Consider the following 16619-nt stretch of genomic DNA (forward strand, 5'->3'; position numbering starts at 1 on the left):
GCCCCCAGGTTAGATCCACAGCATTACGAAGAATAAGAAAAAGAAGGAGAAGGAGAAGGAGAAGAAGAAAATTAGCTGCTATAAAATAGTTAAGGCACATGACTATGTTTCCCCCCCTAAACTGACAAATTACCACTGATGCCTCCTTTATCTCATATAAATTGGAGAATATGCAAAAAATACATAATTCTGAGCCAAAATAATATGTAATATGTAAAAATAAATGATCATTTCCCCCCTAAATTCTTTACCTTCTCTGATTAGGCAGGGATATGAGCCAGCCAGGGACACCTATACAGGTAAGGTGAATTGAATGCAGACTTATTAAGTACAACTAATGGCCTTTGCTGATTGAGCCTCCAGGGCCAGCCAACTTTTTTCTTTTTCTGATGTTGGGGCCTAACCCCAGTACCTCATACAGGCTAAGAACATGCATGCTCTCTCGACCACAGAGCTCACCCCCAACCCCCTCCTACATACTTTTTTTTTTAAATATTTATTTTTTGGTTTTCGGCGGACACAACATCTTTGTTTGTATGTGGTGCTGAGGACCCAACCCCGGGCCGCATGCATGCCAGGTGATCGCGCTACCGCTTGAGCCACATCCCCAGCCCCTACATACTTTATTTATTTTTAATATTTTTGGGAGAGGTATTGGGTATAGGGCTGGGGATGTAGCTGAGTGGCCGAGTGCCCTGAGTTCAATCCCTAGTACTGCACCCTTCCCCCCCAAAATATATTATATTTAGTTGTAGATGGACACAATACCTTCATTTAATTAATTAATTAATTTATTTATTTTTTATTTTTTTGCAGTGCTGAGGATTGAACCCAATGCCTCTTATGTGTCAAGCAAGTGTTCCACAGTGAGCTACAACCCCAGCCCTTTAATTTTTTTGATACTGGCAATTTAACCCAGAGACACTTTACCACTAAGCTACATACCAGCCCATTTTATTTATTTTTTTGTTTTGAGACAGAGTCTCCATAAGTTGCTGAGGGCCTCGCTGAATTATTGAAGCTGGCCTTGAACTTGTGATCCTCCTGCCTCAGTTTCTTGAGTCACTGGAATTACAGGTATGTTTATTTTTTTATTTTAAGGCATGGTCTTGATAAATTGCTGAAGCTCTTGTCGAATTGCCAAGGCTGACCTCAGACCTTAAATCCTGCTGCCTCTGCCTCCCCAGTCACTGGGATCACAGGAGCATGCCACCGTGCAGGCCTCTCCTGCATACTTTAAATCATCTCTAGATAACTTAGAGTAGCTAATGCAATGTAAATGCTAGGTACATAACATACAGTTGTACTGTACTATTTAGGGAATAATGACAAGAAAAATGTCTGTACATGTTCAGTACAGATGAAATTTTTTAAGAAAAATATTTTTCAATCTGAGATTGTTAAGTCCATGGATGCAGAACTCACAGGTTTGGTGGGCCAACATTTCACAGAATGATTCCATTTCTATGAAAATGTAGAAAATGCAGACTCATCCATACTGTTAGATAGCAGATACGGGCTTGCATGGAAGGCAAGGTGGGGACAGAAGGGGCAAGGCCAAGGATTACTGGGCCTTCAGGGAGATTTGAGGGTTACTGGTTCTGGTCACCACTGTGATTGTGTGCTGATTTCAAGGACACCTATACTTGCCCTCAAATTGCCTGACCACAGAGGTGCACATCTGTTATCCGCGCTGCTCCGGAGACTGAGACAGGGGAGGATTGTAAGTTCTAGGCTATTCTATGGAATTTAGGGAGACTCTCAAAAGTATAATCAGAAAAAAAAAGTTGGATGCTTAGAGGACCATTTGTAGAATGGATGAAAATATTTGGAAATTTGAGGATTGTGGTTGCCTGATCTACCTTGGAGTGTAGATAATGTCCATTACCTTTAGGAACCTTCGAAAAATGCGTCTGGACAAGTTCTCTCTTCATATTGGGCAAATCATTTTCTCCACCTTGGTTGGAGTTGTAAGTGAGTGGAGTGCAGCCCAATCTTACAGAAATGAGGATCCAAAGGCATATTGACAACTGCGTTTCATTTGCTTGATTCATTTTTTTTTTTAATTTGGGCACATCTTGACTAAAGTGGTGCCAGCTATGTCCAATTAGTTCTCCGTAAATAATTGCTTCTATAAAGGATTCCACAGAGGATGGAAAAATACAAGTAGAAAAAATATATATACACATGATTTTTAAATTTATATAATATTTACATATTTAAGAGGTACCATGATATTTTTTGATTCTTGTGTACATTCTGAATGACCAACTCAGTGTCATTAGCCTATCAATCATGTGAAACTTTTAAACTTTTATAATTTCTTTATGGTGAATTCATTCAAATTTCTCTCATTTATTTATTTATTTATTGGTACTAAACTCAGGTGCACTTAAGCATTGATCCACATCCCCAGCCCTTTTTATGTATTTATTGTTTTTATTTTAAGACAGGGTCTCACTAAATTGTTTAGGACCCTGCTAAATTACTGAGGCTGGATTTGAACTTGAGATCCTTCTGCCTCAGCCTCCTAAGCTGCTGGGATTACAGGCATGTGCCATTGCACCAAGCTCCCTCTTCTATTTTGAGATAATGTATTGTTGTTAATTTAGTCTAGTGCACCAGAGAACGTTAGAACTTTCTCCTGTTGCATGATAATGTGGTACCCATTAAATTCCTTTAATATTGTGTTTGAAAATATTTGGGGTCTGGCTCACTGGCACACCTGTCATCCCAGCAACATGGAAGGCTGAGGCAGGAGGATCAAAAGTTTGATGCCAACCTGGGCAACAGAGAGACAAAGGTTGGAGATGTCACTTATTGGTAAAGCAAGCACCCCTGGGTTTAATCGCCAGTGTCAAATAAAATAAAAAATAAAAAATGTTTGGGTGCATGCATGATATTCTCAAGGGTGACGAAATGTTCTTGGTAAGTCTCCTGTGGCCAGTCTCTTTGGAGAAGTAAGCTTGAGAAGCACAGGTTCAGCTTGCTATGTGGTCGTGGTAGCTGTGTGCTTGTTTTTGAGAACTCTCCACCCGTTTTTATGAGCAAATTAGCCCTCTCAGGGAAACAACTGGACGGCTGCCTGCCCCCTGGGAGAGGATGTGGGAAGACACCTGCGTCCTGCAGTGTGGAGAGTGTCAGGGCTGCTGGAGTGAAATCAGGGTACTAACAAGCTCAGACTGAGTGCAAAACAAGAAACCAACTGCCTTCCGTGTCCCTCCACGGCCCAGGCCAGGCCAAGCAATTCTGAATGCATCTTCCAACCCAAGAAAACTGGAATTAGTGACTGGAATTAGAGCCTTGAATGAGAAGTACACTGGGTATACAATAGGCGCTCCATAAATGTGGGTTGGAAGAATGAATCAATGAATGGGTAAACTTTTTGTTTTTGGGGAGGAGTAATGGCGATTAAACCCAGGGGCACTTCACTACTGAGCTACATCCCCAGTCCTTTTTTATTTTTCTATTTTTGAGACAGGGTCTCGCCAAATTGCTGAGGCTGGACTTAAACTGGAGATCCTCCTGCCTCAGCCTCTTGAGTAACTGGCATTACAGACCTGCCACAGCGACCAGCGAATCTGTAACATTTTGAAAGACTAACCAACATATCCAAAAGGTTGGGATATCTCATTTCTGGGAATAATTAATAACAATCTCAATAAAGAGTAACTCCTGGGGTTGAGAATGTAGCTCTGTGGGAGAAGCCTTGCCTAACATGCTTGAGGCCCTGATTTGATCTCCTGGCACTGCAAAACCAAGAAAGAATAGAAGAAAAAAGTTGTGGGAGGAAAGTAACTCTCTTGTTTGTAAGTAAGAGGGAGAGGATTCCTTGGTTAGTCCAGAAAACATAGTTATGTTTGTGCTTGTGTGAGTATATGAAGGAGGCTGTTATTCTTAAAAATTCTCTTATCCTTGAGCTGTTCAGGCAGAAATCAGAAAAACCAAATATGTACATCTCTTAACCCCTCCCCCTTTTTAAAATGTGCTTGGGCTTGAACTCATGGTTTCAAGCAAGCTAAGTACATACTCTACCACTGAGTTACATTTCCAGTGCCTTTTACTTTTAAAAATGACAATATGAGCATTGTCACGGTCTGGAAAACAGACAAAGCAAGCAGCTGCCAATCTAAGCAGATGCGGAGGATGTCTTCCTCAGCATGTGGGTTGTATACTTGAAATCTTTGACCTAGCCAGGTGCCCTGATGTTGCCTGTAATCCCATTCAGTGACTTGGGAGGCTGAAGCAGGAGGATCACAAGTTTGAGGCCAGATTGGACAATTTAATGAGGGCCTAAGCAATTTAGTGAGATGCTTTCTCAAAATGAAACATAAAAAGGGTTGGGGATGTAGCTCAGTGATAAATCGTCCCTGGGTTCACTCCCCAGTACCAGAAAAACAAAACTAAACAAAAAACCTTTTACCTTGTAATCCTTTCTGAACATTTAAAGGCTGGTGGATATGAAAAGCTTTGTCAAGAATTTGCCAAGAATCAAGTAAATATAATCTTACAGAATGGGAAAGTTTTGATAATATTTGTACTATCTACTGATACATTTTCAAATGTGCTGACTTTAATTGTTCTCAAACAGGCTTTTCTTTTCTTTTTCCTTGGTGTGAGGGATGGAACTCAGTATCTCCCACATGCACATGTGGTCAGCCACTGAGCTACACCCCCAGGCCTCAAATAGTCTTTAACAGAATTTTAAAGCTCTTATCATCGTAAGCAAGGTCTGAATGTCACTTGTCAGCTACAACCCTGAGAAGAAGCTTCAAATAGAAGGGGGATGAGATGTTGTGCAGTGATTGAATATGACTTTGAAGTTACATGCCAGTTGAACTCCTTGCTCTTCTATTTACAGCTCTGATACCTTGGGCACATGTTTAATTTCTCTGAGTCTAGAGTTTCCGCCTCCCCATTGGTAAAAGGAGAATGAAAGCATCTACATCATGGAATTATTGTAAGGATTATATGTGATTATATATGCAAAGGGCTTTGGACAGTGCCTGGCCCAGAATGAGAACTCTAGTGTTTCCTAAATAGTCAAAATTTCAGTTGGGGGCTGGGGTTGTAGCTCAATGGTAGAGGGCTCGCCTAGTACATGTGAGGCACTGGGTTTGATCCTCAGTACCACATATAAATAAATAAAATAAAGTTATTGTGTCCATCTACAATATTTTTAAAAAACTTCCATTGAAGTGAGTAAGTGCTTGTAAATTCCTAAGACCAAAGATCTTGCACCTGTTTCTGAAGATATAACTTCTAGAGAAATTGGCCTTTGCATACACATTCAAATAAGCATGATGAATACAGTAGAATTTTACACTGGATAACTAACCACTGGTATCAATATAACACTCACAATTAATTAGGCCCAAAGTATCCTGTCTATGAACTACTGCTTACATCAAGTCAGTACTAACTTATACTAAATCAGGGGATGGGACATTTATTTATCTGGCATCTAGTTCTGATGTTCTAAAAATTTCTTCATTTTTTTCTTTATTGTTTGTAGTAGTGGGGATTGAACCTAGGGATACCCTATTTCTGAGCTACACCCCATCCTTTTATAGTTTTTATTTTGAGACAAGGTCTTGCTAAATTGCTGAGGCCTTGAATCTGCATCCTTGTGCCCCAGCCTTGGAGTCTTGGGATTACAGGTATGTAAGTACCACTGTGCCAGGCAAGTTTCTCATACTTTTCTTTTTTGGTGCAGGATCTAACCCTACCCTTCCCCCATATGAGGCAGACACTTTACCACTATGCTCCATTCTAGCCAAAGTTTCTTCATTTTTATGGAGGGTACGACTATTTATGAGAATTCAGGAACTTGGTTCCCAGGTCTGGGGTCATTATGCACTTCAGCCCCAGCACCTTCCTGCGTATGTGCCAAATAATCCAGCTAAAAACTGAATGTAGTTCAAGTATTTATCTACTGCCTGCTATGTTCATATAATAAATATTATATTTAAGAGGAGGAAGGAAAAGAATGCATTCTACTTAGGCTGGTAGTATTCTCTTTTTCTTCTTCTTTTTTTAGTTGGTCCTGGGAATTGAACCTGATGGTGTTCTACCACTTACCACTGAGCTACATCTCCAGCCCTTTTTTGTTTTCTTTATTTTGAGACAGAGTCTTGCCAGATTGCCCAGGCTGGCTTCGAACTTGTGATCTCCTGTCTCAGCCTCCCCAGTCGCTGAGATTACAGGTTCAATTCTTCACATTTTGAGAATACTGATGGCCAATGAACAGACCTAGGTCACCATGTTTCAGCATCACACGAGACAAGTGGCCCGGATGGGTAACCTCTAGCATCAGGCCGTCAAAGGAGGACAGGCACATTTCCAGTAACAGGCTCATTTCCCCCCATATTGCCTAGGGAAGGAGGGCAGCGGGTGCTGCTGACGGCATCAGCTGACATCACTGGCTGGGGATGATGGGCGAGCTCGGGGCCTCAAGGCCCACCTCATAGGTGGCCTGACTGCGTTAACCTCTCAATTCTCAGCTCCTGCCACGTGAGCTGCCCTAATATGGTCAGACTCCGGAGGGGAGCAGGAGCGTTTGCCTTTATCCTGCTAATGGGGAGGAAGCAGGAACAAATGTTTAGAATCAAACACAAGCCGAAGGAAAGCAAACGAGGATCTGGGTTCCTTGTTGGGCGAGTGGCAAGGCAGCCCCAGCAGAAGCTCCTGCTTCGGGTTATCAATCATTGAATAAAACCCAGTTCCCTGAATGTCCCAGGAAAGCTTTTGACTCCCCCTCTTTCTGGCTGTCTCCCCACCTTCTGCAGCCCTGCCTGGGTCGTCCCCGCAGTGCTCTGCCCGTTGGGAGCGGGAGGCGCCCTGGGGGCCGTGCTGGCTGCTGGCCAGGACCTGGGTGGCGTCTGGCCGCGCCTCTGGTCCTAGCAGCCTGGGGGGAGATGCTGCTGCAAGGCGTGTCTGGGGCTGCGCTCATGTGATGAAGCGAGGGAAAAACAAGGCGGGGGGGAGGAGGCTAAGAGGTGGCTTTTTTTTTTTTTTTTCTTTTAAGGAGTTTGCCGTGAGCGCGTCTCCTTCATTCTCAGTCGGGGCGCGTTCGCAGGAGGACCGCGGAGGGGAAGGCGCTCTTGGGACCTAGCGGGCACGTCTTCTCGGTCTGCCCGCGGCCCTGCGATTTGGGGGAAGGCGTTACCGGGCGGCTGGGCGCGGGAGAGCCAGGGGAGCCATGGGTGCCGGGAGCTCTACCGAGCAGCGGAGCCCGGAGCAGCCGCCGGAGGGGAGCGACGCACCGGCCGAGCCCGAGCTCATCAGCGGCGGCCCCTCGGCGGAGGCGGCTCCGGACACGTCAGAGGACCCCACCATCATCGCCGCGGACCCCTCCACCAAGGTACGGGCGAGCGCGGCCACCTGCCCCGGGGAGGCGGGGACGGAGGGGTCCCTCCGATTTCCGCCGGGGAGAACTTCCCAGTCGGTCCAGCCCTTCTGCAAACTCACAGCGCGAACCCCTCTGGCTAGGCTTTGCAGGGTCTTTCGCGCCGGGGCGGGGCCAGAACAGCAGCGAGCGCGGCTGGGGACTTGCATCTTTGTCGTGGGTCTCTAGGGGAGGCGACTGCGCCATCCGCAGTAATAAAATCCGCCCCTGCCCACCGCTCCCGAGCTTTTCTCTACTCTTCCGGTGGGAGCCATTCAGCCCAGGTTGATGGGCTGTGTGGGGCATCCGTGGAGAACTGACCACCCGCCGGGCATCTGGAGCTCCCCGGGGAAGGTCGGCGGTGGGAAGGTCTGCGGTGGGGCCGGGTAGGCGCTGGAGCCCCGCGAACCGCCATCCTCGGTTTTCCGCCGGGTGCAGCCCTTTCCACCAGCTGCGCCTGAGCCGCAGGGTTTGGTACCCAGTGCTCCTGCAGCAGCGGCTGGAGCAGATGTCGCCTTCCTGATGCAGAGAGCCTAGGGTGTAGCTCCCTCTGAGCCAGAGAAAACCTGGGCAGATGCAGCATTTCTGAAAGGAATGACAGATTTTGAAAGCAAGCCGGCGCCCTGCCCTCCCTTTTGCTCGGTTCACTGCCTGTGGGACTCAGTTGGACAAAACTGAAGGAGTAGTTTGAAGTTCTCCAAGGATGCGGTCTAAGGCGTAAATGAGCATACCCTGACTCTTTGCTATGAAGGCAGTGCTAGAAACTCTTTGGAAATACTGCATTTCGTAGCCTTCAGGATTCATAGCTGGAATATTTCATCTGGGCCAGCACAGCCGCTAAGATTGTGTCTTGTTCTGATCGTTGTATCTGAGACCTGTTTTGCAGAATATGTGTTCATTAGCAAAGCTTCACCCAACCCATTTTGGGAGAGATGTGGACAATCATACTTAATACTATTAAAAACAACCCTCGTGTTGCATTTGAGGACAGAGTAATGAGGACCTTTAAGAGTGATGTTAGGGGAACTGGGTGTAGCTCAGTTGTAGACAGCTTGCCTAGCATGCATGGGGCTTTGGGTGCATGGGATTCCCAATACTTTCCCCCACCTCCCCAAAAAAGGTGAAAAAAATGAGATCTAGGTAAATTTTGTAGAACTATGACCTCTTTATCTGACCTAGTCTGAGCTGAAAGGCTGTCGTTTTTATTTTTAATTTTTTTCTTTTTGTTTGTGTTGGGAGTTGAACACAGAGGCGTTTAACCACACAGTCACATCCCCAGCCTTTATTTTTTAATTCTGAAACTTGAGGATTGCTAAATTGCCCAATTGGCCTGGAACTTGTGATTCCCTGTGCCTCAGCCTCCCCAGTTGCTGAGATTACAGACCTGACCACACCTAGAGAGAGAGAGAGAGAGAGAGACTGTTCTTAATAATAGAAATCTCCAGCCTTTAAAAAAATTGTTTTGGTACTGGATCAAATCCAGGGCACTTTACCACTGAGCTGCAATCCCAGTCCTTTTTATTTTGAGACAAGCTCCCTGTAAATTGCTGAGGCTGGCCTGGAACTTGGATCCTCCTTCCTTAGGTTCCAGAGTTGCTGGGGTTAAGGTGTGCACCGCCACACCCAGCTTTATTTACCTACAGTCTTTAACTCATAGTTACTTGTAAAATCCATGGTCCCTAGAAACCTCTGATTCATAGATTTTCTATAAGTACTTAAACTCTGGCCCAAGGAATCATCCTTTTTGAGGTCTACTTGTCCCTTATGTTTTGATGCCAACAACTGTCAAAATGACTCCAGTTTAGAATCATGCTATGCAAGTGATTTTAAAGTATAATTGCTAAAAACTTGGAATCAGGGGACATTTCCCCTTTGGTGTTTATACTCCTCAAGTCTTATTAACTGTTTACACTGAAATATGGAACAAAACCCTTTCCCCATAAATTTGTATTTATTTTTATTTATTTGTTTTTGCTGTACTGGGGATTGAACCCAGGGGAGCTCTGCCACTGAGGTACATCCTCAGCCCATTTTTTATTTTGAGACAGGGTCTCACTAAATTGCTAAGGCTGGCCTCAAACTTGCAGTCCTCCTGCCTCAGCCTTCTGAGTTGCTGGTATGAACGGGTGTATGCCGCTATACCCAACTCATATTTGTTTACTTTAAATTATTCCTTCCATTCTCCTTTTTTTTTTCATTTTTCCATAACCTTATTGTTCTCCGCTATAGTCAACCACCATCTTGAAACACCCAAGCAGTCTCTTAAATGACATCCACAATATCATTGAACTTGTTGGCATGTTTCCCAGTTATCAATTTGGAGGCAAATCAATACACTTACATGTATCCTTGGAGTATATATGCAGTTTTTCATTTCAACTAGCAGAATTTATTATTATTCAGGTTTTGAAGACCTAAGTCTTTTCAAAAGGACTCCAGAATTAAGAATGACTCAGCACACCTAACTCTTGTCCCCACCCCACCCCCGACCTCCAATTCTTGACCTATGAAGTGGTCTCATCTGCCACTCTGGGCTCCCACAGCACCTTGGACTCTTCTTCTCAGTAGTTCCAAATTTGTGGGTTTAGTGACTTTGACTCCTGGGTGTTCTGGCTGTTGTGAGTGGCAGGAACTCCGCTGGTTTTGCTCACAAAGTTCACATGTGTAGCATGCTGCCTGGTGGGTAGTAGGCTTTCGGTAAATATTTGTGGAAAGAAAGGATGACATTGGCCCTCTGGTTTTGCTGGAGACTGTCTAGTAGGGAACACCTTGGCCTATCTCCTTTTTTTTTTTTTTTAATAATTTACCCTTTGACCTTATCATTGTCATTATTGGTCTAATCTTGGTGACTATGTCAGGCATATCTGTTCAAGTGAATAATTTTGGCAAAAAACTCGGATTTGGATACTGTGCTTTCTATTTCTCTGCCTTATTAGTGTACAGTTTTTTTTAAATCCTCTTTTCCTTTTCTCATCATTTGCTTATTTTTCCTTTTTTTAACAGAATGTCTTTATTTGTTTATTTGTATATGGTGCTAAGGATCGAACCCAGTGCCTCACGCATGCTAGGCAAGCTTCTGTCCCTGAGCTACAGGCCCAGCCCTGGTGTATAGTTTTGAAGTGCTTTTCATCTCAAATAGACACATATATTAAAAATGGTTCTGATTAGACCATATCCCCTGAATTATAGATCACACCTTGAACTTCGGACCTTCCGGGGAGGTTTAGTCTATAACACATTGTTTTTCTTTCTTGGATCGAATGCTGATTATTAATTAAAGGGTTTTAGTGGATTTTTTTCTATCTAATATTTATATCAAGTATGTCGTTATAAGTTGTCTGTTTAACAAATACAACATACTTTCCTTTTTTCTTGCCAATTTTACTTATTTATTTATCTGGGTGCTAGACATCTAACCAAGGCCTTGACCATGATGCTAACTAAGCACATACTCTACCACTGAGTCACACTTCTAGGTCCTTTTCATGAGTGCCTTTATCTCAAAAAGACACTGTTAGTTGAATTCTCCTGATATTGGTCAGATGGAGAGGAAGACTTTCATCCTTCAAGCTTAACACTTACATGCCCCCAGGGCTTTATCTGTGCTTTATCTGTGGTGCATTGTAATAAAATGAAAGGAGTCTTCCAGTCTTTTACCAATTTCATGGCTAAATTCTGGGGGAAAGTGGCTAGACCAGTTATTTGCCAGGTTTAATTTTGAGACTTGGTCATTTTGACAATTGCTGGGTACCAGAAAAACAGTCCCACTTCACTCCTCATTTGTTTTTATTTATTTATTTGTTTGTTTGTTTTTGTGATACTGGGGATGGATCCTAGGGGCAGCTCTACCACTGAGTTGCTCTTCTAGCCCTTTTTATTTTATTTTCAGACGGAGTCTCACTAAATTGCTGAGGCTGGACTCAAGCTTGCAATCCTCCCTCCTCAGCCTCCCCAGTCACTGGAGTTATAGGTGTGCTACTGCGCCCATCTAGACAAACAGAAAAATCCATTGTCCGATTTAAATTAAAGGGTGTGTCTGCATTAAAACAGACAATCAGGGCTCCTCTGCACTTCTGTCCCTCCCCAGCCTGTGCTAGTGTGCTAGTGGCCCTGTGTTTACAAAGTGGGAGTGGAGAATGAAACCGGCCTTAATGTGAGTTGCTAGTTTTACGCTAGAATCACTAGAATTTGAGGAATTTTGTGTCTGAGGTGACCCGTACACCATCAGGTTTTTCCCAGAGTGAAAGAATACTGCCTTCTTATTAGAACAGAGACCAAAAATTGGAGATGTGGGTATGAAGATGGTCATTTAGGATTGTCAAAACACCAACTTATAAGCGGAGTGTGGTGGTGCACACCTGTCATCCCAGAGACTCTAGAGGCTGAGGCAGGAGGACTACAAGTTTGAGGCCAGTCTGGGCAATTTAGCAAGACCCTGTCACGAAAAAAAAAGGGGTGAAGGGGGTTGGCTGAGGATGCAGTTCAGTGGTATAGTGCCTCCGGGTTCAATTCCTAGAACCTCAAAAAACTGAATTACAACAAACTTAGCTGAAGATATTTTTTTTGGGGTGGTGGTAGTTTATGGGGGCTTAAATCTAGGGGTGGTTTAATCACTTTTTTGTTTTAATCATCCCTTTTTGTTTTTTTATTTTGAGACAGGGTCTCACTAAGTTGCTTAGGTCCTCGATAAGTTTCTGAGGCTGGCCTTGAACTTGTGATCCAACTTCCTCAGTCTCCTGGAGTTGCTGGGAGTACAGGTGTGCACCCTAGTGTCCAATTTATTAAAGATTTTTTTGTTTGTGGGGCTGGGGATTGAACCCAGGACCTACTATCTAATCCAGGGCCTAGCTCTATTACTGTGCTCCATTCCCGTCTAATTTAAGATCTTAATTGGCTTTTCTTTTTTTCTGTGATGGCTCTCACTGTGTTTCTCAGGCTACTGGAACTACGAGGGCTCAAACCATCCTCCGGCCTCACCTCCCCAGTGGCTGGAACTCCAGGTGCACCTCACCACACCCAGTTTTAGTAGGCATTTATTCGTGACCCCAGAATCTGGCAGCACCTTCTTCTGTAAACAGAATGGGTGTTCTAGTAGCGCAGCTGAGGAGGTGGACTTTATATACAGAAAAGGACTCAGGGAACCAGAAACAGCAGAAAGGACTGGTTGATCTCAGACACTCTGCTTGTGAAGGTTAATGCAGAAGGGACTGATTTATGTCAACCCCAACTGTCTTGTTTGTGGACTGAGCTGTCATCATATTTCTGGGAAGGTCAGAGAAACAGCTTAGTTTCATCTTGAAGGCATGGAAATTTTTAGCCCGAGTGTCTCCATTTTGGTTTGGTCTCTTGGGCCCAGTGTAGGAGCTCAGCAACCAATGGGCCTCCGGTAAATTTTAATAGGTAGTGATTGCCTGAGAGCCTGGGGGGGGGGGGGCGGTTGCAGGGTCTTCCCTTGTGTCCACTGCAGCTTTTAAGCTGGTAGATGTGTGAGAAAGTGGTAACTTGCACTTGAAAGGCTTCCCTCAAGTGTGCATCCATTTGGCATCAAGGAACTTTTTTTCTTTTTCTTTTTCTTTTTGCTGTATTATAGGGGATTGGGCTCTGGGCCTCACTACATGCTTGGCATGTCTGCCCACTGTCCTATACCCTCAGCCCTGGCGTGGAGCAATTGTTATGCCTTCATTGCTTATAAAATGATATAAGATTATCCCAGTTTGATATTTGATAGGACAGTTAACAAAATGGAAATAAGATGTTTTGTTTTGGGGGCTGAGGGTATAGCTCAATAGTACAGCGTGTCCTCAGCACGTTGCAGGCTCTGCGTTCAGTCCCCACACCACACACAAAGAGGCTATAAAGTTGCTTTTCTTTTTATTGGCCTTCATCAGCTTTAAAGCATTCAGTAGCTCGAGAACTCTGATGCAAGAAAAATCAAAACTAAAAGGTGCTTATCCTTGACCTTGATAATGCCATACGCAGTAGTCATTCATGAAGTGAGAAATTAGAATTTATAGTACTCGGCGTACTTTTATTTCTGGAAACACTCAAAACTGAATTTCCTTGAACCTGGTTCTTAGTTCTCTTATAACCTTACAGTTTAGAATATGCTTCATTTTAAAATAACAAAATAGAAAAATATGTGAAGAACTGGGGGAGGGAAGAAGTACCTAATCCCGTACTACATATGCTTATTGTCAAGTTCTTGAGCAATCCACGGTTTTATTTTAATTACTTGACTTGTCTACTTATTTAGATCTTGGGCTGTTTTCCTGAAAATTTGAACTACATTAGAGAATGTTTAGGGACAAGATTTGTACCTATACTATCCTTTTGGTTTTGATTCATTAGTATATCTAATAGAAGGGTGACTGATAATGTTGCTGAAAGCTTGGTCCTTGTTCCTGATGCCAATCCATTAACAAGAACATGGTTTTGACAAAAAAACCATACTTGCTTTGCTAGTAAAGGAGAAACACAGGGGACTCCTGTCCCAGAGGCTGCAATTCTGCCCATCCACAGGAATAGGGGGCTTTTACAGAGGTGATTCAGAGAAAATGAGATTAGGGAGAAGAGATCAGGAAGGATATGTTTAGGAAAAAGAAGGTTGGGAAAAAGAAAAAAGCAATGTAAGTTTCAAAGCCACAAGGGATATAGTCAAAGCATCAAGTGAACTCCTGTTACAATAATTTAATAAATTTCAGCTATACATTGGTATGTCAATTAAAAAATAAAAATAAAATCATTGTATAACAAGATTCATTTAATATTCACTTTATGTTTTTTTTTTCTTTTTTTTTTTTCTGGTGTTGAGTATGGAATCCAAAGGCACTTGACCTCTGAGCTGCAACCCAGCCCTTTTTATTTTTATTTCATTTTTTGGAGAGAGGACCTCACTAAAGTTGCTTAGGATCTTGCTGAATTTCTGAGGCTGGCCTTGAACTTGCAATCCTCCTGCCTCCGCCTCCCATATTGCTGGGATTACAGGCATTCCCTGGCCACTTTCTATTTATTATTACCTTTTAGTGCTGGGAATTTACCATGGCTATGCATGGCATGTGTCATACCACTGAGCTACATCCCCAGCCCTTTTTTAAAATTTCATTTTGAGGATGGGCACTGTAGTGCACATCTGTAATCTTAGCGGCTCGGGAGGCTGAGGCAGGAGGATTGCAAGTTCAAAGCCAGCCTTAGCAACTTAGTAAGGTTCTAAGAAACTCAGCAAGAGTCTATTTCTAAATAAAATATAAGAAGGGCTGGGGATATGGCTTAGTGGTAAAATGAAACATTTTTTTCTCCCTTTTTTACAGGCCCACACCTGTAATCGTAGCTCTCTGGGAGGTTGAGATAGGAGGATCACAAATTTGAGGCCTGAAAAAGAGTTATTTTGAGACAGGGTCTCCCCCAGTTTCCCAGGCTGGCCTTGCATATGAGATCTTCCTGCTTCAGCCTCCCTAGTAGCTGGGATTACAGGCATGTGCCCTGGTCCCGGGCCTAGCTTCCTTTTATATTCTCATAAGAAGCATCCTGTCTCTGTTAACTGGAATAAATGTGTTTTCCCAGAAAAACATAGGTGTCCACAACACTGTAAATCAGTCTTTCCCAGGCACTTTTAAGCTTCTCTTAATTCAAGTATTCATTTGAGTTCAAAGATTTTTGTCTTCCTTAGGGTTTCTCTGAGAGATGTTTTTTGAAAGAGGAGAACATTGTAGTTTCATTCTGCCTAACCTTAATCCTGGTGTGAAATATCAGTTTTGTTTTTGATTTGTAAATGAAATGAGCCAAAATGGAAGAAGTAGAGATCACTACAACTCACTGGCTCCTCTTCTGTTTGTTATTTGCCCACTCTGCAAACTGTGAAGTGCTGAGAAATTAAATGTTTCCTCCCAAACCTGGCTGTGCAGTTGGATCACTTGGGGAGTTTTTAAAGATACCACTGGACCCCCTCCTAGATTAATTGAGTCAGAATCCCAAACGGTCCCAGGGCCTGCTGTTCTGTTGTCTTGAAATGGCCATCAGGTATTCCTGGGTGCCCCATGTGGGCACCGTCTCAGTGTGTGGGGGCAGAGACAGGTGCTCAAGACGACAGCCTTCCTGGCAAGACATGTCCAGGCCTAGGTGACAGGTCAGTCACTGAGGCTGGAGCTTGTGTGGGTGGAAGGGAGGGTTTCATATGAAGATGGAGCGGGAAGAGGAGCTATTTCCTTCCACACTCCCCTGGACGAGAAAATAGATTCCTTCTGCATGATTTTAATCAAGTGCTACTGATGGAGGCTTCCCTACACATGCCATTAGGCTACGTAAGGTGCCGGATCTGTGCTGCCCTTCAGCTGAGACACAGCTCTGGTCCAGTGTTTGCCTCCCATAAGTGACATCTGGGTTCAATGTGTAAAGAAAACTTGAACAGCCAGTGCGGTGGAACATACTGTGATTCTCGCCTGTCGGCAGGCTCAGGCAGGACCATGGGTTTGAGGCCAGCCTTGGCAATTTAGCAAGCTCATTTCTCAAGATATAAAAGGGCGGGGGCTGTAGCTCAGTATTAGAGCACCCCAGGCTCAATCCCCAGTACTGTAAAAAGAAAAAAAAAAGATCAAGTAGATATTTCCTAACCACTTAGCTATAGGAAGAGCACTGAGAGGTTTAGAGTCCCAGGGAGGCTGAGAAGTGAGAGTACAGCTTTGCCCCTGAGCACCTCATAATCCAGGTGAGGTTGATAGACCTCTGTAGAAGCCATCATTAATAACATAGATTCAAGTGAGTTTGATGGATAAGGGAACTTCCATTATATTGCACATATCTATTGGTGAAGTGTTCAGATAATTACTGTAAAAAGAATATTTTGGAAAGTGTTCTAGGCAGATCAGAGGCCATTACTCAGGAAGCCAGAAAGTACAAGGCCTAAAGGAATTGAATGTTTTTAGGAGAATCACGGGAAGAGGTTGATAAATCAAGGTGTGGCCAGCCAGTTCCGGGGCCACATAGACAACAGCCACTTAAGGCCTCTGATAATGTGCACAGCGAAGATGCAGAAGCTCCCCTGAGTGGACCATGAGCTCCTGGGGTTCCCACCGGCTTGGCCCAGGCAACATCCATAGGGCCAAGTCCAGTGGACCATCATCCAGTTGAGTGGTGGGCAGTGAGCCTGGCGAGGGGACACTGTTCACAGACACTTTCTCAGTGCTGCGTTGGCTCAGGCATCAGCAGGATCACTGGGAGTGGTGCAGGATACAAGCTT

At 43.9% G+C, this 16619-nt stretch overlaps 1 protein-coding gene across 1 annotated transcript in view; it reads left to right on the top strand.

Moving 5' to 3' along the window:
- The first annotated feature begins 7035 nt into the window (after positions 1-7035).
- The window catches only part of Akap12 (A-kinase anchoring protein 12), an 88925-nt gene continuing 79341 nt past the window's right edge, over positions 7036-16619 (top strand). The window contains exon 1 of the mRNA XM_046427390.2: positions 7036-7363. Coding sequence (XP_046283346.1) covers positions 7202-7363 — 162 coding nt within the window. The 5' untranslated portion in view covers positions 7036-7201. The remainder of the gene's footprint in view (positions 7364-16619) is intronic.

The sequence above is a fragment of the Marmota monax genome, unplaced genomic scaffold (assembly GCF_021218885.2).
Source record: "Marmota monax isolate L192 unplaced genomic scaffold, Marmota_monax_Labrador192_F-V1.1 WCK01_AAM20220418_F8-fsc00114, whole genome shotgun sequence".
In the NCBI taxonomy this organism is placed as follows: domain Eukaryota; kingdom Metazoa; phylum Chordata; class Mammalia; order Rodentia; family Sciuridae; genus Marmota; species Marmota monax.